Source organism: Mauremys reevesii, linkage group 4 (assembly GCF_016161935.1).
Source record: "Mauremys reevesii isolate NIE-2019 linkage group 4, ASM1616193v1, whole genome shotgun sequence".
NCBI classification, from domain to species: Eukaryota; Metazoa; Chordata; order Testudines; family Geoemydidae; genus Mauremys; species Mauremys reevesii.
Genome location: NC_052626.1, coordinates 12,720,447 through 12,746,774, shown reverse-complemented (window position 1 = coordinate 12,746,774; position 26,328 = coordinate 12,720,447). Strand labels below are relative to the sequence as shown.

Here is a 26,328-nt window from a genome sequence, read left to right as displayed (position 1 = left end):
CCACCAAAGCTGCTTATTTAAATGTCTTTTGCCAGCCCCTCCCCAGCCTTCTGCTTTACGGTGACAAATTCCTCATTCACCTAAAGTTTGGCTTTGATGAATTCCTGACCCTCTCTCTCACTCACTCTCTTAAAGCGCCTTTTGATTCCAGCTAGAACTATACACATTTCAACGCTCACCAGTACCCATCTACTCAGGCAGAGAAGTTTTCCTGGGATGTTCTTCCAGGAGGTACATTTCTATGCCAAAGACTTGGCAGCAATGGTTGTTCAGAAGTGCTGGAGAACGTGTTTTGCTGGTCATGACTCCCAGCCTCTATGAGCTCTGGTGCTGGGAGGTATTCAGAGCCTTTTAAACATCTTTGGCCTGTGCTCTGTGCCTTTATCTTTATATTGGGCTGCTCTCCCAATCAGGCCATTGGCGTTAGTTACAGACCAACAGCTGCCCCAAAAAAGGTGTTTTTGTCCCTCCTGAGCCCTCCTCTCCAGAGCAGTTGAAATATTCCTTCCATATTGGCCCTATAGCCATTGTAACGTGCACCTATTTGAGGGTTCATCCAGCTGTACTGTCAGCTGAGACACAAATTATTTTTAACCCTCTGCTTTGTAATAGTCTCGTATCTAATCTACCTGTGGATTAACTGGCTCATGCTGATGGCTAGGAGGACAAAGACACAATCTCCCCACTAGCTCTCTAGTTCATGCTTCCCTTCCATTTCTTATTTCCTCTCTCACCTTCCATCATGCCAGGAAAGCCCTTTGCAGGCGATTCTACAAATTCAAGAATGGAACCCAACCGCAGCTTCGTCAAACTCAAAGCAAGGGGGAAAGAATCACTCTTAGTGACCTGTTTGCAAAAGACACTCTCGCTGCGTTTCCTTCTCTTAGGGAACTCTCGACATCTGCCCTGTTCTAATCTGGCGGTGATCTCTACCTGGATTAGCATCAGGAAGAAATTAAGCTCCTTACAGAAGGTGCACGTTTATCTGTTGAATCCATTTGTTCCCTGAAAAGTCCCTCTGCACCTGCAACTAGCAGAACACCCACTGATCATTCTGGCCAACTGACTAGGCAGAGTTCACTATTCCCAGCACTACGAATTCTCCTGCAATCCCATCTCTTTTGGCAGCTCTCAGTCTCCGTTGACACTCATACCATGTTAAAAATCTCAGTCTCTTGCCCATCCATGGCCTCAACTCAGGAAAGCAGGTGTCTATCCTTATGTACTGAAGTTATTTGATGAATCAGTCCCACAAGGCTTATAACAAATTGAAATTAAAAGCTGAGATTTGTTTGCAGTGTCACTTTTTGTTTAATACTCAAACTTCACCCTGGGCTTGCTAAAAAAAATAAGGAACGAGATCCACACATGGCTGATGTGGTTAAAACTAAATCTTTTTGGCTTGAGACAGACATGAATTTTCAACCCAATATGTGGAAGTGAAGCATTTGCTCTTAGAAGTGATCCAAAAACATGACTGCATTGTAACCACATCTGTGTGTTATTTTTAACCATTCCCAATAATTTCTTTTGTGATCCATCTTCATTACGTGCCTGTGCTTACGCTGTAAAGCATGCTGTCAGGTGTGTATGCGGTGTGAAGAGATCTGTATCAGGCAGCTAACCAACATTTAAATGCAAAACACAGGCACGCACAGGGGGAGTGCAAACCGACTGAGCTGAGCTGACAAGTTAAAATGGGATTAGTGTGAAATAATGATAAAATGTATATTCTGAGATCACATCTGACACGGAGCGACTGAATCTGTGCAACACACACACGACCATTACCTGCTGCCTCTGGTAAGCAGAGAATGTTCTTTCAAGGTCTTCGAGATCAAGGATTTTAAACACTTTTGCATCATCAATGTCAGTCCACACGGTGCCTGCCAGCTTGTTCTGAAACACACCAACATTATTAGATGCTGAGTTTCTTTATCACAGCAAAATCGGCTGTTTCAAACACGGCTGGCATGTGGCGCATCATGTGGTGCCCTCCGTTATGAGAGCAGGGCGCACGGGCATGCGTCACTCGTCCCAGATACCTGCACAAAGGTCAAGTGATGGAGCAAGACTCTTTTTTCCTTTCTAGGAAAACAAGATCTTTTCATGGTCTGATCCATGATCTCTTTATAGAGAAGAAAGCGGCACGTTAAACAGCCAGTGAGAACTTACCTCAGGCAGCTTAGACCAGTTGAAGGATTTGAGGGCATTCGTCGGCTGCGGGATGTTTTTCTTTTTGAGGGCTGAGCCCATCGGTGCTCCAGGAGGCGGGGTTATCCCACCTAGAGGAGGGGGGCCGGGTGGAGGGGGTGGGCCGCCAGGAGGTGGGGGTGGTGGAGGGAGGATTCCACCAGGCAGAGGGGGCGGAGGAGGGGGAAGAAGGGCTCCTGGAGTCTGAGAAGGTAAAGGTCCACCAGGTGCTCCAGGTGGCAAGGGAGGCCCTCCTGGAACGGTAGCACAGATTGCCCTCTGAAAGAGAGAACATGAGCACAGTTACAAAAGGGGGCTACGGTCAATCATTTTTAGCCCTTATGCACATTAACCTAGACCAGGTGCTGATCACAGAGGGCTCCGTTAGCTAAGATGGACGTCAAGGGCTGACACATTCTTAACGAACCAGGAAACCAGTTTAGGATGTCCTGCACTTCCCGGCAAAGGTATTGGGATAGCTGCCATCCCGGAAGACATTGGAGATTGAACTGGGGACCTTCTGGAAGGCACGAGTCTCTACAGCTTGAAGAGCCAGGCTTCATTGCTGCGTGTTGTAACCAGCTCACATCCTCAGAGGATGGATACAGAGTGTTGGGGTGGCCAAGGGATTACATCCTCCTCTAGAAGCTCGCCTTGAGCATCGGAGGCCCCTCACAGTTTGAATCCCCCAAGGGCACCTATTTACATCCCCCTACTTGATGGACACCTGGGATTGAACCAGGGACTTTCACAGCCAAAAGTTCGGGTCCACAGCTTCAGCTAAGGAGAAGCTGTAATGGAGTCACATCCTGTTTAACTTGCAGTTGACCCAAAATGGGTTTCACTGCAAAAGAGCATCTAACAAACCCACCTGGGAGGCAACCAAGGAACAAGCCAATAGCCATCAACCTAACAAGGCTATTTCCATGGCTAGTTTAAAGCTCTCCCTTCCCCAGCTAACTACAACTCTGATTTCTTGCAAACATAGTTGGGCCTTTCCCACACTCAAGACCGTTTTGGACCCAGAATTCTTCATCTGCATTCTCTGTTTACTGCAGTGAGAGAGAATCTGGAATTGCACCATAAATGGGAAGCCTGCCGCATGCCCTTACCCTATTGAGCTCATGGAGCTGTGCTGTGAGGTCTGCCACCTGTTGCTTGACGTGCTTGTGCTCGGTAGACTCTTTTTCGAGTTTCTCTTTCATCTTACTTAAGGTCTGCATCATCTCCTCTTTCTCCTGAGTCTTGGCATCGCACTCTCGCTCCTTCTTTTCCAATTTCTGCTGGAGCTCATTGTGTTCTAGCCCCCCCAACCCCAAAAAATTCCATGAAGTCACTTTTAACTATACCTTCTTCCTGATGGCAAACTACACACATACACGCGCACACGCATAAAATCCTTGATTTCTAAAGAAAAAGTCAAGCCAATAACAAGGAAAAGGAAAGATTGTTGAGTCAACAGGACAAACTAGGACCATTTACTTCCCCCCCTTGCGCAAAGGACATTAACCCCCTTCTCAAACACGATGGCCAGGACTAGCCATCATGTTTGACTCTAAGATAGATCATTCATAGTGACAAGGAGCTCGCCAATGCACTTTTCTTTTTTTAAGTTATACACAAACAGGGTGAAATCCTGAGCCTACTGAAGTCAATGGCAAAACTCTCATTGATTTCAATAGCGCCAGGATTTTATCCTTAGTATTTCTGAGAACAGTAGCTTTGGAGCGGCCATATGTCATGGACTCTCAACCGCTGATGTGGATGTTAACACTGATATTTCAGGCTTTTGTGCCTGATACTGTAGTCTGGGCTGCCTTGCCTTAACTTAGACCCCAATTCAGCAAAGCACTTAACTTTAGCCACCTAAACCCATTAAAGTCAATGGGACTTAGGCACATGCTTACGTACTTTGCTGAATCAAGATAAGCCTCCCTGCTGGGCCCAGGTGTCCCACTGTTACCTATCCTATTAATTTTGCTGTAAACATCTAATCCACAATGTAGCAAGAACTAGTTCTTCTGCTCACAAGACCAGGCTTTGGAGTAGCCCAAGTTCAAGCCAGGGTTAAACAATTGCACATAACTGAATGAGAGGCAGTGAGCATTGACTGATAGAGCTGAGGTCCCAGGACAGTACAACAGGATGGTTGGGCTCGGAAAGTCAGGACCTACTTTGCTGTACCAAGGGAGAGAAAGAGCAGGCGTGCTCTCGGATAGCAGAGCATTTAAAATGGATTTAATTTACATGCCACATTAGAACACGACACTCAATTTTTCCACTGAAACATTTCCCCTCACAAAAAAACAGCGTTTCAACCAAAACTAAACATTCTTCAGAGAATTTGTATTTTGGTCTAAATATTCCCTTTTTTTTTTTTTTTTTTAAACAAAAAAGGTGAAAGCATTGGGTTTCCGTTTTTCATAATAAAACGGATACATTTTCACTGGAAACAGACTTTCTTCCTCAAAATTACTTGTAAAAAATAAATTGGCATTTTTTGACCATCTCTAGCCATAGGTACTATGGATATAGGATAGTTTTCACCTAGTTAGATGGACAACTCCTATAGATAAAAATCAGTGAAGATTCCAGTCTGGGTGTGTAAGTGTGTATATACACGCACACACTTTATCTTAAAGTATGTATGTAAGTAAGTATTAGATTTAATATTTAATATTTTTTTTTGTCATTCACCTTTTCGCATTTTTTCTGCTTGTTCTTTCCACTGTTTAACTTCATTTTCATTAACTAACCTAAAAAGAATAGAAAAGTAAGTTTAGGAAATAATCTAACAGAGAAAATAATACAAGAAGCAACAAATAAGATTAAAGTTGCGTTTAGACTGCAAAATAGCATTTGCAAATATTTGTTGAATGCAAATCCCAAACTGATTTCATTGGCGTTGAGAACATCTTCTATTTGTTTTCATGAACATTCACACTGGCAAGTCTTTGCTTGCCAAGTCTTTGCATGGCCATCTTGAAAGCTCTGTGGGTTTTGGAGTCACTCAATCAGGAGGCACAAATGACCTTCAATTTAGGTGGCCAATCACCGTACAAATAAAATTATGAATAAGGAATACAGGAAAGAATAGCTATGGGAAATAGTTCATGGGCAATCCATAGGCTGAGCTTGGTTCATAGGCACATTTTATTGAGTAAGTTCAAACAAACAAATTCCTAAAGTCTACCACAGAGAATTCACAAACGGGAAGAGGGAATATATTAAATATCATTCCCCGCAAACGGTTCACCCTGCTCTACTTCAGAGGTTCAAGAACAGAAGGCTGAAAAGCGAAGTCCACTTTCAAGTTATTAAATACTAAGCTGTTTAAAGGAAAACTAAGAGCAGATTGTTAAAGCTGCCTTGAGTATGTGAATGAACCTGATAGCTTTAACAGATCACAGCCACGTCAAAACACAGCATTAGGACAACTACTTGTCCTTTGCGCATACGGTTCCCAAAGGAGGGCATGCACTTACATCCGGACGACGTTTTTAATATTAAAGTTTTCCAAGGGAGTGGAGTCAGGGTCCTGCCCTTTGTCATTCTGTATGACTATTTGCTGTACAATCCTATCAAGCAGTAGCCAGTACTGGACTGTGTTGCCGCTTCTTTTAACTAAAAAGAGAAAGAGAATACGTAGTAGTGGGAGGGAAAGACACAAAAAAGGAAGGGTTTTTGGAAGCTGCTTTTCCACAGCATCAAACAGAACCACACAACCACACATTTGTAAAAATAAAAGTTTATTTGCGGTGTGTCTAGAGGCCCCAACTGAGCTCAAGCTGCTGCTGTTAGGCATTATAACGTGCCCAGAGTTTTTGGCACAGAGAGCTTAAAATCTAAGGGTAGGTCCACATTTGTGTCGGTGTGCAGAGTAAAGACACTGCACGCCCAACTAGCACGGATATAAATAGCAGTGGAGACAGTCAGGCATTCTTAGGTGAGTGGAGAAATGCCTGACTCTTACGGTGTGTGTCCACCCTACATTGCTCTCTACACATCCAAGCAGTGCCTCCAGTGACTACTCTGCTATCTTTGGCAGTGCCGTGTCCCATTGTGGGAGCCTTTCTCTGCCGCAGTGGGGAAAGGCCCTGGCAGTGGGGAAAGGCCCTGGCAGTTCCCTGCTGCCGCCCCCTACCATAACCTTTCCAGGGCACATGTAACTACACACCGCAGCGTGGATGCAGACTGCCTTTTGCTGCGGCATGCAGCTACACTGGTCCCTATACGTCACCACAAGTGTAACCCAGGCCTCAACGGAGAAGACAGACAGGGAAAGTGACTTGGCCAAGATCACACAGTAGGTCAGAGGCAGATCTGGGATTAGAAGTCAGGTCTCCCAATTCCCAATCTAATGCTCAGCCCACTACAGGAGTCTGCCTCTCCCCACGCTAGCTTTAGTTTGCGGCCAAAAATTAAGAAATTAAAAGGTATCCACATTGTATTATGCATTGTGTACAGTAATTGTTCTACTTCAGCTCCAGGAGAAATCAGAGATTTTCTGGCAGGGCTGAAATACGAAGCCACTTGCAACATCAATTCCTTATGCCCTCCAGAAGGGCTGCAGATGGATTTGTCTACTCACAAGGCATTTGGAGACAGTGATGAAGGATAGACATAAAATGCGGATACGCTTCCGTGTGAGTCAGCCTCTTCCTCGCCAGTTCGAACATCTGAGTGGCACTTTTCGTGTCTACGTGAACCTGGGGGACAAATCGAACTCAAAGGTAAAAATAAAAAACATGGACCCAGTGTTGCTACTTAGCATTTTCACAGCTCTCCCAACGGCAGGTCAACAAGCCAAAGAGAACCTGATCCAACTATCTCAGTGCCACAGCACTGCATGAAAGACCAAAGACATAATCTAGAAAATAAATTAATAACCTAAAATATGAAATGTGTAGGGCACAATCTACCCTAGGATCAGTCTATGTAGGTACTTATATGGGTCAATCAAAGTATTTCAGTGCCTCAAACATTTATGAATTTATCCTCAAAACACCCCTGGCTAGGTAAGAAAGCATCATCATTCCAAGTTGTATTACGGAAGAAGAAACCAGGGCACAGGGCAGATTAAATGACTTGCTGAAGGTTGCACCAGGAACCTGTAACTGAGCTAGGAACTGAATCCTGGCCTCCCGAATCCCATCCTATTGCACTAGCTGCCTCTTCCATACCAGAGCACTTTCCAAACATCAGTCCATATAGACTGCAAACCTCTCTGATGCGAGTATTATCCCCATTTTACAGAGAGGACACAGAGGCAGAAAAGGGGTAAGTGGCTTGCCCAACATCAATACGGAATTCAGGCTCCCCCCCACCCCCCGCCATCTCCCAATTTTAACCAAAACAATATGCTGATTCCAAAGAAACATCAAAAATTGCAGCAATCGCAGCATACATACTAGTTCAAATCTTTTGGCAAATTCCAGTTCATCTTCATTTCTAAGCATTTCAAAAAAATCTAAATGCCTGGTGGGGAAGAAAAACAGACCATTTGGAAAACAGATATTTAAAACAGCACTTATAAGATAGAGAAGAGCAATCAACTGATTTGATGGGTTTCAAAATCAATAATTAGCAATGATTTTCTAGAGAATACCAGCGATATCTACACATTTATAGGATGGTTAAACAGTAATAGCAAAATGTCAGTTATCAGAGTAAGGCCTGTCAGCTATACACTCTAAAATACTTAAGAACACCTCAGTCAGAATATTATAGTAATGCTGTCTCTCTCTCTGACAGCCCTTTGGAAGAAGGAAAAATTATGCTCTGACAAACTAGGGGAGAAACTCCCAAGGTCTATAATGCCACTTAAAATTTAAAATTAGGGTGAAGATAGGCCCTGTGCCTGCCCTCTGCACAGGGGTGAATTTCACCCTAGACCAGGGGTCTCAAACATGCGGCGCTGGAGCTCTCGCCCGCCGGCGGAGCTCCCCCCCCAGGAGCCCAGGGGGGGGGGGGGGCAATTTGCCCGGCCCGGCAGGGCCCAGGGCCCCCCGGAGAAAGGCCTCCGCGCCCTCCTCCCTCCTCGAGCCTCGCGGCGCGAGTTCCGCTCCCCGTCCCAGCTGCTGAGCCCGCCTCCGAGGGCGGGGGGGGAGGCTGGGAGGAGCGGGCTGAGCGCCGCGCCGCGCCGCGCCTGCGGCGCCCGCCCACGCCGGCTCCCGCCGCACGCGGCTCACAGGCGGCCGGCCCCGCCCCGGCGCCGGGAGGGGGGGGGGGGGGGAGCGGGCGGGGCCGGGGGGCCGGGCCGGGGAGCCGGCCGGGGGGCGGGCCGGGGCGGGGGGGAAGTGGAGAAGGAAGGGAGACGGGGGGGGGGGGGGAGGAGGGAGGGAGGGGCCCGCCGGGGCGAGGAGAGAGAGGAGAGAGGGGGGAGGCAGGGGAGGTGGAGGGAGGGGGGGGGGGCGGGGGCGGGAGGGGGGGGGGCGGGGTGGGGGGGGGGGGGGGGGGGGGGGGGGAGGGCAGCAAGGGCCGTGGCACCTGCCGGCCAATGTGCACTCCCTCATGTCATTTGAGGGGCCCTAGACGGCTGATAAGTGTAAGCTTTCAATGTACATAACAACGGGCCAGGTGCTGAGTAAACCCCCATTAACTTCAGTGCGGGTTAGGCAGACTTTTGCCAAATGTTATATTACATGGATTCTGCTTAGAGCCAAAGAATCTAGAAACATGTGGATGTCACACTGAGCACCAGCGAGGGAGTCCTTAAAAAGAGGAAGCTGGCACACAAGAAAAGGATGAATACAGCAGATGAGCTGAAAGTTATTGAATAGTTTTCCTCACCTGTCTAACGTTGAATTTTCATGCTCCCTTAGTTTATCAATGACTGGTTGAATTCCTAGCATTAGAAATTCATATCTAAGGTGGAGTCTGAAATCCAGACTTTCCTGAAAAGAAAAGGCAAAGGGTGAATGTTGCAGGATGTGGCTCTACCGAAACTCTAGTTAAAAGAGCCCCCTGAAGAGCCACACACAACTTACCACTCCAGCCCCTTGGCTCAGGACCGCGTTTATGAAGGACATGATGGCTGTCTTTAGATTCACTTCGTCTCGATACCTTCCCGTGCTTTTATCCAAGTCATTAATCAGCGTCTGCCAATCAGACGACAGATATGCCACAGGGTGAAAAAACGCACCGCAGAAACAACAAACCACAAAGATTTGAATGACTTGTTTGTGGGCTCCCAGAAACCTGATGAGCCCCACACACTTCTGATAATGGCAACTCATTTACAGGGTTTAAATGGCTAGAGACACACTTCTACAGCTGTAGAGTGCTGCTTAACATTCCCTGCCTCGACATATACTGCTAATGTTGAATTGTTGCATCATATCTTCCAGGGCTGTTACAGTCCTGGAGCTTTAAGATTCCATTTGCGCTGCAAAACCAAGTTAGTTTGCAGGACAGTGGGAATTTTCAGGCTCCAAGACTACATCCATCCTCTGCCAGGTAAAACAAGGGGATTCGGGGGAAAGCCACAGTTCCAATTCCCCGGTTTTCTGCTCAGCCCTGGCTCATACCAGAGCAGAACTTGCACTGGCTGGTGATGGTCCCCAAAGGGCTATCCCCTGGCTGGAGACTGCCAAGGTGCATTGTGCCCTGGCCTCGCCCACTCTCCACGTGCCCCCTGAGAAGGAGGTGCAGGAGGGGTCTCTGAGTAGCTAGGGGCTTGCATCCAGTTTCCAGTCAGGTAGCATAAAGGGAACAGAGAAGGGCAGGGCAGAGAATCTTCCCCTCTCAAGTGCTGTGTAAACCTGAGTATAGGAGTTTATGAAGCATGAGGAGAAAACAAAGCCCATGTACCTGAAAGCGAGTCCTTTCGCTGGCGTATTTCTGGTAATGCAGCATGGCCTCCAATACCTTTTTGTGACCCCCAGGAACCAGGCACACAGCGCCCATGATTTCCAGCACTGCCACCTTTGTCTTTATGTTCTCGGTGCTCAGACTCTGAGCAATTACATTAATACTCTCTGGATGGGCCAGGACATGAGCCCGTCCTTGAGAGTTGTTCATTAGTGCTTTTATACACCCAATGAGAGAGGTATGTATTCGAGACTCCGAGGTCTCATAGTCCATGCTTTTCAGAAAGTTCAGAATACACGTCAAGCCATCCAAGTCGATAAATCTGGTTACAAACCTGTCACGAAGAAGAGCACGTTAAACCAATAGAAAGAATCCCCTGAGCTACACATTAGACTGCGGCAGTGCATTTGTTAACTCACTCAGCTGATGCCATGTATGGCAGGTGCATTCTCTCCTGGCAGAAGGCACGTGCTGAGTGGATGAACACCCAAAGAGCATGCTGCTGATTCCAGTGTATGGTAACAGACAACGGCAGATGAGATGGCTGCCCAGCAGTAAAAGGGTTAATCTCAATCTGAGGGCTTGTCTAGATGGCAAAATTAGTGCCTGGAAAGCTGGGGGTAAATCTACAACACACACTAGTTTGCCGTGCACTAACTGTCCTTTGGATCCTGCTATAGCGCACTAAAAGTGCCCCTGTGCGTTTTGATCCACTCTTGTTTCAAAGCGGAGCAGATCAAATCGCACCAGGGAATGTTCAGCATGTGGTAGCAGAGTCCACACGGCCAGTTAGCATGTGGCAGACTAGTGTGCTGCAGATTTCCACCCCAGCTTGCCTTACACCAGCTCACAGTCACCGCAAGCCCTCAGGGAAAGGTCATTTGATACTCCCAGGTCTCCTCGCTCTCCAGCCGAAGCCGGTGGCAAAAGTAACACTCCTTTCAGTGGAAGAAAGAACAGCCCCAAAGAGTGAACATTTTTAAAGCCCCAATATCCCATTGACTTTCAATGGGTGATTTAGGCTCCTAAATCATTTGGGCACCTTTGAAAAGTTTTGCCCAAAATCAGAGGCTGGGATTTTCAAAGGCACCTAAGGAAATGAAGTAAATCCCCTTGGATTTCAGTGGGAGTTGAATGCCTAATACCTTAGTCCCCTGTTTCATGACCTATTTTTTCACTGTGAAGTGGAAATACTTTATGGAGCCACACAGAACTTTTCATACTCAAGAGGGACACCCCATGAAATAGATATTGAAGTTGGTTGAAAACTTCCCAACAAAACAGTCTTCTGCCAGAAAATACTGATTCAATGAAATCTAAAGGGTTAGTGGGCACGGGTTAATTTCAGCAAAATGTCATTTAGAAAGAAAAAAATCAATATGAAGCATTTCAATTTTTTTCCCCAAAATAATTTTCAAGGTTTTTGTTATAGTTTAGCAAAATATAAAACGAATCAAAACCAAAACAAAAGGTTTTGATTGACACAAAACAATTTTTTCCCCAAAAAATGTTTCAAGGGAAATTTGAATTTTCAGAGTGCCATTCCAATCTCGAGTGAAAGCAAATTTCAAAAGCACAGAATTTCCTACGAAATGGGAATTCTGGTTCCCATACAGCCCTAGTAGAGCTCATCATGCCCCATATCTTGCAGACGAGGAGACAGAAGGAGAGCTGGTAGTCCCACAAAGTAGCTAAGGTCTGAGCTGAGACTGCAGTTCAGGAGTCCACAGCTCCAAGTCTCAAGTTCAGCACTGACTATGCCTCTCATCTATCATTAATATAAACAGATATTTCTATTTTAAGATTCCTGTGGTAGACTGTGGTGGAGATGGGAGTGAGCATCACTCTCAGCAATTGGGCATTTTTACTGGATGGACTAACTGCAGCTGCCTGTGTTGGAAAACAGTGGCACCAAAGCAAGGAAAGAGAAAAGAATTGCCTCATTGGTTTTGTCCTCAGTGCCGTCTTCAAACTCTCTATTGTTTTATTTCTCTCCTCCTCATCTTCTTTTTCCAAAGCTATCAGCGATTTTCTCTGTAAATGGAGAAAGGCAGATTTATACAACAGGGTTCGGCTCTCTGTCAGCAGCGTAAATACATAATTACAGTAAGGGGTACTCCAATAGCAAAACATTTGTTGTACAGGGGAATCGCATCTTATGCAGGGGATAGGTTCTGAAGTCAGCGTGTAAGGCGAAATTTGCACACAGTCAAACACTCTGAGTGGAATGACGGGCGGAATTGCCCGCACTACAGGTACAGTATTTAAATTGCTATTTTTCTCTTTTTTGTTTTGTTTTGCTGAGTGCATATAGTTAAAATCGTGCAAGTTAAATGTGCCTATGATGCGACTCCACTGTACTATGCAACTTCTATCAAACTGATCACTGAGCAGATGTACCTAGTAATCATCAAACTGTGTGTACAGTAATGTTCTAGGAGGAAATATTTATTTGCAGTAGGAATAAGAGTCCCAGTGATAGACCAGGGCCCCATTGTACCAGGTGCTCCATGGACACAGAACAAAGAGCTCAGATTTTCTGTCGGTCTAGTAGCCAGGAAGAACTTCATTCCAAACTCAGCAATTTAACGTAAACAGGCAGTGAATCTTAGATCTAAACCTAGCTCCTAATTTGCACTATGGTAGCACCTTGAGGCCCCAACTGAGATCACATTGTAAGAATCTGCCCTTGCTATGAAGAGGCCACACTCTGTTGAGGCACAGGTCACTTGTAGGTTTAAACAGTGCAAATGGTGGATTCTCTGTAACTTGAGCTCTTTAAATTGTGATTTCAAGGCTTCAGTGTAACAGCCAGAGGTTAGGGGTCTATTCCAGGAGTGGGTGGGTGAAGTTCTGTGGCCTGCAATGTGCAGGAGGTCAGACTAGATGATTGTGATGGTTCCTTCTGACCTTATAGACTTTAAATCTAATCTAAGGGTAGGTCTGCACTTGGAGCTGGAAGTGAAATTTCCAATTTGAGGAGACATACCCGCGCCAGCTCTGACTGAATGAGCATGCTGAAAATAGAAGCGTAGCCACGGCAGTGCAAGCCGCAGGAGGGGCTAGCCGCCCTGAGTAGGATCCCGAGTTGCTAGGCCTGTACTTGGGTGGCTAACCCCTCCTGCTGCTCACCCCACTGCAGTGACGCTTCTATCATTAGCATGCTAGTTTGATCCAAACTAGCGCAGGTTATATCTTCTCCAGCTGGGAATGACCCCTCCAGCACAAAGCCCAGATGTACCCTGAACAGACCGGACTACAGATGGGAGTGGCAGCAGAGACCCAGAGAGGGAAGTGTCACACAGCAAGCTAGAGGCAGAACCAGGAATTGGAGCCAGATCTGAAGAGTCCCGTTCCCTCCCCATTGGAGCGCTCAAGCCTCTTCCGCTCGTGGGTAAAGGCCAATCCATTTCACCACCGGAGCTTCAGCTGCAGTTCCTTGATCATAAGATAAGGGGTGGATGTTCTGCCGTGTACTCGATGGGCTCCGTTTACAACACAGCTGTCTCTAGATTAAAAAGTTCAAGCCAGTCCTTCACAGAGTAAGGGTGAGGGACGTGCATAAAGGTTATCACTCTACACTACCCTGTCAGCAGATCTGAATGGACCACAGGACTCTGTAGCAGAGTTTGTGTCTGAGTGGAATTCCCTTAAATATCTGGAGCTGACACACCCTTAATTTCAGGTGCTCCGCATTCATGGTGGGTCCAAAAGAGAAGCAACGCCCTACTAAATACTCATGGAAATAATCCCATCGTAAGTAGCCCACCTTGGATTAAAGATACACTGTGCACATGTCTATACGCTATTTAGCTTTAATTTTGCTTGTGTGAAGCTTAGCAGTTGTGAAAATTGCCAGACTGAGAACCTTGTGATGGTCTTGTCTATGAGCGCAGGCACAGCTAGAGGCATCGCTACTGGCAGGCTTCCCCCATCAGCTCTGTCATGGAGCCTCAAATCTGGACTGGAACAGGCCATTTATATCAGCACAGGTGAGTGAGTAGTTCAGTCTCAACAGCCGATTCAAGCCCTGGCCTCTGCTGACGTTGCCAGCAAGGGAGCAATCAATCAATCAGTGTAGATCATGGTGGGGCTTGGGGCACGTGAATGCCGGTCCACCGGGAACTGGGCTGAAATTACCAAACTCACTCCATATAAACCACTCAACAGTTGCTATTTTTCTGTCTGTCCCAGATCCTGCTGGTCCCACTGAGGCAAGGAACCCTGACGGGGAAGCCAGTCCGGACTTTCCAGCCTGGGTGGCCAGATCCCAGCCATCTAGCTGGCTTACCGCTTCCCAGATATTCATGCCTTGACCCTCAGCAAGCCTCTGACTTCAGGGGGGATCACCCCCATTTAATAGCTAAGGAAACTGAAGTAGAGAGGGGCTAGGACCCTGATCCTCAGGCATTCAGGCACCCAACTCACACTGGTTTCAAAAGGAGCTAGGGGCCTAAATACTTTTGAGGATTCAGGCCCAAATGACTTGCACATTGGCCACAGCCAGAAAGAGAAGCCAAATCTCCTGACTCCTGGTCCTATGCTCTAACCACTAGAAGACGCTCCCCTCCTTTATCGTTCTCTGTAAAATAGTAACTCCTTCTGCTTTACCGGGGGACAGGAATGTGGGTGACCACAGTACTGCCAAATCCAGCCAAAAAATATGAGTCAGGCCCCCCAAAATGATGAGGTTTAAATAAATAAATAAAAAATAAAATCAAACACTGGATGTCCCACCACACAATCTGGTTTTTCAGCCTGTAGAGTTCCCATTTTCAAGCTTTTCTCCTCAAGCAGGAAGACCAGACATTTACTTTTTAAAATCAAAGCTGAGCTTCTCAGACAAGTCACAGAACATCAGGAACTGGGGCATTAAGACAGATGCTAAATTATCACAAGACTCCCGATAAAAATCATGAGTAGGTAACACCAGGAAGGAGTATGCGAGTTTGAACATAACAGGCCTGAGCCTGCATATTTTTTTATTTTTAATATGGAGCTATACCTCTCTCATAGAACTGGAAGGGACCTTGAAAGGTCATCGAGTCCAGTCCCTTGCCTTCACAGCAGGACCAAGTACCATCCCTGACAGATTTTTGCCCCAGATCCCTAAATAGCCCCCTTAAGGATTGAACTCACAACCCTCGGTTTAGCAGGCCCTGAGCTATCCCTCCCTCCACAAAATGGGTTTTAAACACATGTGTTAAATTTAGCTTGTCTCTCTCTTGCACATGTTACTGTTAACAGTGAGTATTCTGGACTTATACATCAGGGATGCCCACAAAGGCATCAGCTTGGTCCAGCACATTACTCATCGGCTTATCCCCTCATGGACCCCTGGATTTTGTTTCAAAACAGAGGAAAATGGAGACCAGTGAGACTCCAAGCAAAGGTGAACAAAGGGGGAAAAAAACACTGAGGAGGTTGGTTTTTTTAATGGTTACTGCTTCCGCTCAAGCTGCCTGCTGGTTGGTGATGCAATTGGACAGCTGTCACCGCCGTGTTACAAGGGACGAAGCTGCCCTGCAGAAATGTCTGATGGATGATGTCACCGCTCCATGAGAGCAATCCACTGTAAAATTCAACTGAAATCCAGTGGGGGTACATTTAATCTCCTCCAGCACAGCTGAAGTGTTTTCTATACACCAGGACAATGAATAGTTGAGGCATTTATGACCCCATAACCCAGTGCCCACATCTGAGGAACACCATTATGCGGTTTATCCACACTAGGCTTACCGTACCATGGGAAAATTGCAAACACACAGGCAAAAGGACTAGAGCGTCTCTGACTGGTAGCAAGTAGGCAAATGCCTGTATTTGTTTCTTTCAGCAAAGGGAGAAGGGGCTTTTCAACCAGGGGAGACGGTGGCTTGCAGAATTCTCATTTACACAAGGAAAGGGGGGAAAAGGGTCACATATTGAAGAGAGCAGCCCTGGCCTACTCTGAGTAGCTCTGAAACCTCCCACTGGTCAGCCAGGCTGTCACAAAACAGGGCTCATCAAAGACTCCCTCAGACATAGCAAGAGGGACAACTTAGGGTATGTCTATACTACCCGCCGGATCAGCGGGTGGTGATCGATCTATCGGGGATCGATGTATCGCGTCTCGTCTAGACGCAACACATCGATCCGCGAACGCGCTCCCCGTCGACTCCGGAACTCCACCAGGGCGAGAGGTGGAAGCGGAGTTGATGGGGGAGCGGCGGCCGTCGATCCCGCGCTGCAAGGACGCGAAGTAAGTCAATCTAAGTCGATCTAAGATACGCCGACTTCAGCTATGCTATTCTCGTAGCTGAAGTTGCGTATCTTAGACCAATCCCCTGCCCCGCCCCAGTGTAGACCAGGCCTATGATACCACCTTAATGTAGCTTTAAGGTGATCAAATAAAGAAAGCCCATCCAGAGAGGGGTGTCTCTCTCTGATCTAGGAAGGTGTACTCCAGCCATTATCTTGCTCCCAATTCGAGTCAATGGGAAAACTCCCATGATTACAACAACAAAAGCAGAGTTGGGCCCACACTGAGCAGTTATGAAGACTTATTTTTCAACATTTCTGAGGACGCTCACGAAGCTGGAGGGGAGGAAATGCTGATGCAGCAGGGAGTTTGTGTGTTACGTAATCAGTAGATATTGCTACAACTCAAGCCCCTGGGTGCTCTGCAGCAAGCTCAAGTCCAGGGAATGGCTTCCAGTTTTGATGTGATGAGCTAATGCTGAATTCTGAAGCAGGTTCACCGGGGGGGGAAGGAAGCCAAAATCCAGATTTTTGGGAAGTTTAATACAGCCAGTGCATTGTTCCATTTCAGCAGGCCACAGGCGTTTGAACTGACAGTACATAGTTGTGCTAGAGAAGTTGCCAAGCAGAATGTTAGACAATAGGGCAAGGCACATGTTGGGAACGTATGGGAAGCAGTGGAGACTTTTACCAGTACATAAGGGTTACAGCTTTTTTCCCTCTTCTCTGTGTGAGCACGTACATAGTTAACCCGACCTCTCACTTCACCGCAGCAAGCCTCGACAGCAGCATCCGCTCCACTGTCCCCAACAGCAATGGAACAACATGTTAGCTGAATGACCAGTGCATGCCGTCCTCTGGGTTACCATTAGGTTCCAGAGTCAACACGCCATAGAGATGAATGGAGCAGTTTGTGCAGCTCAGACCTATTATTTCAGGCTGCCTATCTGCAAACTCACACAGACCACCCAGTGCTGAGTCACACTTGGAATGTTTGCTCTGCAACTGTTAGGGTTAGAAGAAACTAAATTAAAGTTTAGGGTCCAATCAGCAGGTTGGTCCTTGGGAGACAGCAGCTTTCCAAGAGGCAGAAATAAAAAAAATACAATACAATACAATCACAGTATCTTGTAACAAAACACTCCCGATGATCTCTGCAGACAGATCGATATGCACCATGCTGCCTGGGCAGGACTAGGAATACTGTAATTCTTTAAGCATTTAGGAGAACATTAACCCAGATGCCCAGGGAGCCTGTACAAGAATCACATCACATCTGTTCCTGCACAGAAGGGCAGGGGAACGCAAGAGGACGCTGCAGCATGGTGGTAGGTCGTTTCAGAGGAGGATCTGCACTCACAATGATCCAGTGGGCTCAGACCCTGTGACTGTGCAGGGACCATGGAGGGGTCACAAGACAGCCCTACAAGGGGCTGGGGGCGGGGGCTGTGCTCCCTGCAGAGCTCCCCACACAAGCCTGATGACACAGACTGTGGTGGAGATGGGCGTGAGTGTCACCCTTAGCCACTGGGTATTTTTACAGGATGGACTAACTGCAGCTGCCGCTACCCGGCACTCACTCCTGCCGGCGTAACTAGGTAAGATGCTGACTGCCCAAAAAGCAGGGTATGTGTAGATACTGAGTCTCTTTCTCTTTGATCAAGGGCCTCTTGTTAGAGCCGTTACAGTGACCAGAAACAAATATTCTGTACACACAGCACACATACGTGGCACTGCTCCATTGCAGTTGCTTGGACAGCTGGGGCATCCGAATGGGCTGTTGCTTCAACAGACACTTCCCCCCTTGTAATCACGACAGACCCAGCTCTGCCTCCTTCCAGGAGGTAAACATTGCACTCTGAGCTGCCCCTTGGATCAGGGGTGCTACTCGCGCAGGGAGGCAGCACTTGAGGTGAGTGCGTGTGGCAGAATCGGGCCCTCGCCGATCGTAACTGTCTCTGACATGCGTCTTTGCCTATGGTACCACAGGGCAGCTGGCTGCTCTTCATGAAAGCTGCCTGGGAGGCTTGCCTCATGGCCTGGACAACACAGCAGAGGTGAAGCCAAAGAGGAAAAGACAAGTTCAGGGCTTTGAGATGCCAATAAAAGCAAAAAGCAACGTTCGCCCCTTTCTTCAGGCATGCCCCTTTAAATGATGTGTCCGCGCTGCCAGGAGATCAAAGGCACTGCAGTGCTCCCGAAGTGTTGAAAAGCCTTGATCACAAAAACTCAGCTCCTACACATGGCTATTCCCAAGCCCAGCCAGCTCTCCCTTGCCCTTCTCTGAGCACGTGCACGAAGATCTTCCTAAACTGCACCCCAAGTTTCTCTTCACCTTCTCCCGCCCACCTGTTTCCCTGCCTCTCCAGCTTCCCCCAATCTGGGTTAGCCTATCTTCCCCCATGCTGCTCCATTTGCCTCTCCCTACCCACGGTATTGCTAAGGCTCTAATGCTGTGGTACTGAGCGCCTGGGCCCATGGCTACATACCAAGTCTGAGGATTTTCATTCATTCTGTTACTAGAGCTGAGACTGATCTTAACAACACTCCCGTAACTAAACAGCAACTGACCAGAAGAAAATATATTGCCTCTGAGCTGACACCAAACATGGGGAGTTTCAGCTCAAAAAAAGAGAAAGTTTTTGAGGATGAGAAAACACCAGGATTATTATGGAAATCTGGATGTAAAGTTAACTAGGGCCTTTTAACTAGGACCTTGTCTACACTAAAGGGAAGTGTTGACCTAAACTACGCAATTTGAGTTACGTGAATAGTGTAACTCAAATCGACGTAGCTTAGATCAACTTATTGCAGGGTCCTCACTATGCAATGTCGACGGGAGACGCTCTCCCGTCAACTCCCCTTACTCTTCTCGAGAGAGCAATCGGCGGTTGATTTAGCGGGTCTTCACTAGACCCGCTAAATCGACCACTGATGCATCAATCACCGCAGCATCGATCCTCTGGTAAGTGTAGACAAGCCCTAGAGCTTTCGATGTCATTATGCAGCAAGAGCTACAACACTGAGACATGTAGGATTTCAAAGGGTGTCAAATCAGGCCCTTCACTACTAATTGTCTTGAACATTTTGATTTCGTTAAGATCTTAGCTTCTGCCGTTCATACTAATTTTCAGGTGAAGTGATTGCTGAGCAGCGTGCAATTAAGTGTTGCCTCTCAGGATAGTCTAACTGCCTACCCACTTAGAGCAGCAATCAGTGCTTGGAGAGAGATTTTGATATTTGAAGAGAGATGGAAAAAAGGCAAGAGACTTTAAAATGCCAAGCAACTGTGGTTTGAAAAGCAGCTATTAAAGCAAGTGCACTACAGCCTCCCAAAACGTTCTTGCTTGATCTGTGTCTTTCAGCTTGCAAGTTCTCATGGCAAGGACCATGTCTGTATTTGTGCTAAGTGACTGTAAAAATAATCTTTTTGTATCCAGAAATACACTCCTGCCTGCATGCACATCAGAGAGATGAAGTTATGGTGTATGCATAGAATGCTTAGTTGCATCACAATACAAAGTCCATAGCCCTTGAAAAATGTTTCCACCTACAGTCTCCAGGATTCACATATCAAGAAGCCCACAGTGTAATACAGTGTCCCTGTCAGGGCCAAACACAGGAGGTGTCAGTAACAAGATTAGCAGGGATCCAGATTTGTTGCAAATAGTAGATATTGAAGAGACACTGGGGCTGGAATTTTCAAAGGAAAATAAAGGAGTCTGGTATCCAGCTCCCACTGGAATTCACTCAGGTTCTTTTGAAAAATGCAGCAGAACTGCACAGCAGCACTGTTCATCTTCAGTCTAGTTATCGTAGCTGACTCACAGCACGGCCTGATACGACAGCAATTGCAAAATGGGAACAACTGGCTAGGTGGTAGTACTGCTGAAAAGGATCTGGGGGTTGGAGTGGATCACAAATTGAATAGGTGACAACGTGAGGCAGTTGCGAAAAAGGCTAAAATCACTCTGGGTGAATTCACAGGAGTGTTGTTTGTAAGAGAAGGGAGCTAACTGTTCCGCTCTACTTGGCAATTGTGAGGCTTCAGCAGGAGTAGCGTGTCCACTTCTGGGTGCTACATGCTAAGAAAGATGCAGATACACTGGAGAGTGTCCAGAGGAGAGCAATAAAGACGATATAAGGTTTAGAAACTCTGATTTATGATGAAAGGTTTAAAAAACGCAACTAGGCATGTTTAGTTGTGAGAAAAGAAGGCTGAGAGGAGACATGATAACAGTCTTCAAATAAGTTAAGAGCTGTTATAAAGAGGTTGGTGATCAATTGTTCTCCATGTCCACTGAACACAGAACAAGTAGTAATGGGCTTAATCTGCAGCAAAGGAGATTTAGATTAGGAAATCTAACTATAAAGGTTAGCTAAACTCTGGAATAAGCTTCCAAGAGAGGCTGTGGAATTCCCATCCTTGGAGGTTTAGAAGAACAGGTTGAACAAACACCTGTCAGGGATGGTGTAAGTTTACTTGGTTCTGCCTCAGCGCCCCTGGGGGCAGGACCTGACATTTTGAGGTCCCTTCCAGCCTTACATTTCTATGAGTAACCTGCCATAAGGGTGAATGCAAGTCAAACTGCACGTTATGCATCCTGCCATGACATTTCAGCTACTTACTCTGTGTGCATGTAAAATACACACTGGAGACAGTTTATTGAGAGGGAAAGGAGGCAGAATTTAGCATGGATTTGAGGGCAGTAATATTCTGAAAGGTAACAGTTGATTACATCATAAACTACATTGCTAAAGAACACTTTTGTTTATTCTACATATGCCAGCAAAATAATTGGAAAAATACTTACAGCAGCCATTGAATTTAGCTGATCAATGTAAAACTCAGGCCAGCTAGTGGCTCCTTTATTTTCTTCCTGGTCCTGAAAACAAAAAGAAACTCATCAGGAGAAACAAGGTTTATGTTCCCCATCCTTTTACAATAGCCATGTATGAAGACTGAACACATGGCACACAATACTTCCACTATACCAGTCAAAGTTTGATTTCGATCAGACTAGATCATGATGGTCCTTTCTGGCCTTAAAGTCTATGAGATTTCCTACATTCTGAGCCTGCCATCCCAAGCATTCTGATCTAGGTATATTATTTGGTCTTTTTAACCAAAAGCTCTATGGGCCAATGTCTTTATATGCAATCCGCGTTACAATGTCTGCTTTTAACTAAACATTTCCCGATTTAGCCATGGCAATCTTCCGGTTCCAAGGTCCTTAGAGAACAACTTTGAAACTCTAAACCCAGATCTCCCAGTACTAGCACTTTAAAATTTCCTCCGTTGAAAGTTTTTGACTACATAGCTTTGTTCAATGCAGTGAGGCTGCTTTTGACGTCAGGGCCGCCCAGAGGATTCAGGGGGCCTGGGACAAAGCAATTTTGGGGGCCCCTTCCATAAAAAAAGTTGCAATACTATAGAATACTATATTCTCGTGGGGGCCCCTGTGGGGCCCGGGGCCTGGGACAAATTGCCCTACTTCCCCCACCTGCCCCGCCCGGGCAGCCCTGTTTGACGTAGTTTGCTACAACTGAGACAGAATAAACAAACTGGATATAAACCATATTTCACTTTTTTAGGAAGTGGCTATCACTTACCAAAACTCAAAATGGGCCATTAGACACTTCACCATAGATACAAGACTCTCAACCTGGGGGGTTATGATTTCTCCACAGATATTAGAGGCAATGACAATTCAAATTACACTCTTTCAGGGGCTTTTGACTTTTTTCACACCACAGTTCCACACTCCATCAGTTGCAAGAGGTCATCCTCAGACGTGCTGCAGGCACCTTAGTCCCCTGGTGTGGAGGATGGTGTAGGGGGCACTCCAGGCTTAGCCGGAAGTAATGAGCATGTAGAAAAAGGCTCATAACATTCCTCATTTAAACAACTGCTGACTCCTGCCTTTGGGTTTAGTCTTGAGGGGCTGAAAACCATTGCGCTACTCTGCATGATTTAGAGTCCAGCTCTCTAGGCTGGAGATTACAACATGCTGCTGGGTGGAATACACCAGATAGCATTTCAGGCTCTCTGGTGTCCTTGTACATGAGTCACTTGGAAGAGATCAAATTTCCATTGGTGACATGGCATAGCAAGGAAGCATGCGAGGCAGAAAAATAAAGCTGTTCACAGGTTCAGTAACATGCTCTCACGATAACAGTTTCTCAATGACAGACGCTTCCAGATTTTTTTCCCCCTCTTTCGAGACCTGCGAAACGCCCTCCACACATCTGAAAGTTCACTCGACTCTCAAAGCAACAATCTGGATAGTCTCCTGCTATAGAAAGTTATACGGCATGAAGAGGCATAGGACGCACACGCAGGCCAAACAGACGCTGCTAACTGAACATCTCCGATCAAGGGCTCGAGAGACACGTGCACACCTGAAGTGCAGCCACAGGGACACTACTAGAAGAACAACCTGTTATCACAGTATTTGCAACACACCAGATTCCATGGCACCAGTCCCTTATCGCAACAGGGTTATGCTGACTGACAGACACAAGGCTAGACAGAGCACATATTCCTGGGAATGGTTACAGCAACGTTCCTAACACAAAAACCCATGTTTTGCTGTCGTTAGGCTGTGGCTTGGAATTACAAAAGCAATTCAAGCTGTGGCTCTCTAAAGTTTTGTTGACTCATCCTGGTACACCCAGTTACTACAACACACAAGGCCAATCCCCAGATAACCAACCCCGCTTTGGCTGCCGGCAGGGATTTGAACCCAAGACCTCTCACATTCAAAGCACAAGGCTCTAGCCCTTGTGCTAAAACACTAGCCCTTGTACCTGGCAGGGGCAATATATTTGTTACCCTCTTATGTGGGCCTGCCACTAGAGGGGGACAAAGACCTATATTGTCCTCCTACAAGACCCTCCCCCAGCCCATACACATCCCTCCTTGAAAATACCAGGGTGTTTCGCTCACTGATGTGGGACTGCAAAGATAACATTTCGTTTGGGGCTGGCTTTAGAAATGCTTTGTTTCCCCTGCCAAGACAGAACTACTGTTCAATTCTAGAAGCGGTTTCCCACATAGCCAGACAGATTTAAAGGGACAAAATTAGTATTTTTGCTCCTAGGCTTAAATCTGGATGTTACTTTAAAACAAAACAAAAAAAACAAAAATCAAACTTTTTTCCCGTAGCTGAGCTATTTGGACCTAAGCAATATAAGAATTTGTAACAGAAATCCTGATTCAGCTTTAATTCTAGCCTTGAGAACTGCACTGATAACAGAAATGCCAGGCAGTCATATTGTCAACATTGTTTGGAGTGAGGTTTTTTGGGGAGGATGGAGGAGTGAAGGCACAGAGATTATCTGTCCAAGAGTTAGTGTCTAGGATCACACAGACAGGAAGAAAAAGTTCTTGCCAGTTCAAGTGACCCTTGACATGAGTAGGTGGATGCAAGCTTCCCTGTGGAAATAGCCAGCAGGCAGCGAGCCTGCTGCTGGTGCATCAGAAACATCAGATTACCTTGTAAGAGAGCCAAGTCTGTAAATGAACCTGTTTCCCTCACTTACAAGGCTGGTGAATTCACGGTCAGTTCCCCAGCTCCCCTGGGGAGGGAAGGGAGCACCAGCTGTCTCACACCAGCAGTGTATATTACCAAACGATCCAACAGTAAAATTAGGTCAGTCCCAGAGAAAACCGTTAGCTTGCGCTAATGGCTCGCAGCCAAGAATCAGTATTAGAATCCACAGAAAAACAATTACACTTTGTATAACCCCCATCCCTCCCTCCCTGCCCCGCAAGGTTACAACTAAATACAATGACAAAAGTCCCATAGTACATTTTTTTTTAAAGACTTGCAGTTTATGTTCTGCTTTGAAAAGTAAGAGAAAACCAAAGTTTGTATTCATGGGTTGATTGAGTTTAAGGCAAGAAGAGACCATTGTGATCATCTAGTGGGACCTTCTGTATAATATACTGGCCATACAATTTCACCCAGTTATTCTTGTTTCAACCCCATAACTTTGTTTGAGCTAGAGCAACTCTTTTAGGACTTTTATAACATGAAAAATAATCTGTTCCATCGACTTGAGCATTTTATAAAGAAACTCCCTAACTTTTCCCTGTGTGTTAATAAGTAACATCTGCATCAGATACATTTCGCAATCTTGGTCAACACGCTAGTTCTGATGGGATTCCCTAATGCCAACAACACAGCATGTCAATAACTAGCACAAACACTCCAGACCTGACCCCACTGGCTTAAAAGCCCCTGGACTGTTGGGCCTTGGAAAGCTAAGGTAGCAGCAGCCTCTTCAGAACAATTGTTGTTCCTGTTTTGTTAGTGATAAGTCAGATATACTTGCTATGGAACAATGACCTGATTTTCCCTGAGGTGCTGAGTACCCTCGATTCACACTGAAGTCAAGGAGCGGGGGGTTCAATTTCTCAAGAGATCATCCAATATGTTTTTAAAGGACTGGCAGCATCAGGACATCTTGGGTGTTCTGACATAAGAATCTCTTCACTACCTCACTGACTTCAGGGTTCTGATTAGAGCTGGTTGGAACATTTCCACATCCCACCCTCTCCTCTGAAAACTCAAAATTTTCTGGGCGAAGTCAAAAAGCAACACACCACAGTCTCAGGTCAGTGAGGGAAGACTGTGCATCATGGGAGATGTAGTCCCACTGGGGATCCCATCCCATTGAAGAGAAAGGGAGCACAAGGCACCCAAACTACAAATCCCATGAGGCACACAGCAGCATTTCAGTATTAAAACACAAAACTGGTCAGATCCATGAGGAGGGCAAATTCTAGACTCAAGAGTTCTCCATCAAAAAGGCTTTGCCTCCAGCAGCCAACTTCTCCAGCCCCACCAATGATTTACATCCAACGACCGTTAGCAATAGCTTTCCAGCTGACCTCAGTGACTAAAAGACTTGAGACCAACCCATTCCTTGCAATGAGAGAGTCACAGATGGAAATGGAATGTGGTTTTCCGGCTAGCTCCTCTGGATACACTTTCCAGAGTCGACACCCAATGAGAAGATGCCCCTAATGACAAGAGTATATGTGCTTTTCCTCCATTCACATGCACAAAGCAATTTAATGGCGGGTAACAATACACTAACAAATGCAGTTCTGATTCTTGAAGCAATAGGTTCGGCCTCCAGGCTGAGTGCTTTCAACAAGTTCCAGAACTTGCCTTGGTTTTCTAGGCAATTTAGCTCTCAGCACTTTCAAGGCCATTGACCAGAGATGCTCCCACAATAATACAAATCGCTTCCTGTGCAGAATTGTAGCAGCTTCTCTCCTATAGAAGGTGTCCTGGCAAATTTCTGCACAGGCCATCAACTCTTCCCACCCAATCATTAACCCTTAGGAAACTCCCAGTGCCTCTAGCTTCTATAGCTTAGTTTAAAGACATTTAACTAGATAGATTTAGAATCAACAGCCCAGACATCCTCATACCCCCCAAGACTGAGGTGCAAACAAAGAGTTCAATCACTTCCACAAATCTGCACCCCCATCTGCTTGAGTGTCTTTACTGGGGGAGAGTGGCTGGGCCTGCGGTATATATTGTTCCCCTGTGGCTGTATTTCCTTCTCCAGTGACCTACGGTCTGAGGGACAAACACAGCCAGGACATGCTGCTGAGTGTGACTCTGAGCCTGCTGAAGGGGTGGAAGAAGAGGCCACCACTAAAAGCCAGAGCTTTGGGATCTGCCACCTTTGCAGGCAGGCCCTGTGGATGGCTCTAAAGTCACTGATATTTATGTATCAGAGGGGTAGCCGTGTTAGTCTGGTTCTGTAAAAGCAGCAAAGAATCCTGTGGCACCTTATAGACTATAACACGTTTTTTTAGCAGCTTTGCTTTTGGTGAATACTTTTCTTTTCAAGCTCATGCTTAAAACGTCCTGTAAGGTGCATATGGCTGCTGCTGCTTACTGATATTTATGTCATCTCAATAAGCTTACCCTTGGCTGCCAAAGCTCAGAAATGCTAAGCTCCATGTCACTGCTCCATTCAGGACATGCATGCTCAATTCCGGGAAGAGAAAGCAGGAACGCTTTGCTTAGATCAACTTTTTTTTTAAATTCCCCTGTAACG

The 26,328-nt window shown here is 46.3% G+C and overlaps 1 protein-coding gene across 7 annotated transcripts in view; it reads right to left on the bottom strand.

Annotated features, from left to right (window-relative positions):
• DAAM1 (dishevelled associated activator of morphogenesis 1) overlaps positions 1-26,328 on the bottom strand; it is a 167,219-nt gene that overhangs the window by 37,823 nt on the left and 103,068 nt on the right. For all 7 annotated transcript variants that reach the window (XM_039536591.1, XM_039536594.1, XM_039536595.1 and 4 more), the window contains 12 exons: positions 21,057-21,128; positions 11,945-12,039; positions 10,006-10,339; positions 9,183-9,293; positions 8,986-9,089; positions 7,605-7,671; positions 6,785-6,902; positions 5,679-5,817; positions 4,891-4,949; positions 3,306-3,493; positions 2,176-2,472; positions 1,792-1,899 (listed from right to left, as the gene is read on the bottom strand). In XM_039536591.1, the coding sequence (XP_039392525.1) occupies positions 1,792-1,899; positions 2,176-2,472; positions 3,306-3,493; positions 4,891-4,949; positions 5,679-5,817; positions 6,785-6,902; positions 7,605-7,671; positions 8,986-9,089; positions 9,183-9,293; positions 10,006-10,339; positions 11,945-12,039; positions 21,057-21,128 (1,692 nt within the window). The remainder of the gene's footprint in view (positions 1-1,791; positions 1,900-2,175; positions 2,473-3,305; positions 3,494-4,890; positions 4,950-5,678; positions 5,818-6,784; positions 6,903-7,604; positions 7,672-8,985; positions 9,090-9,182; positions 9,294-10,005; positions 10,340-11,944; positions 12,040-21,056; positions 21,129-26,328) is intronic.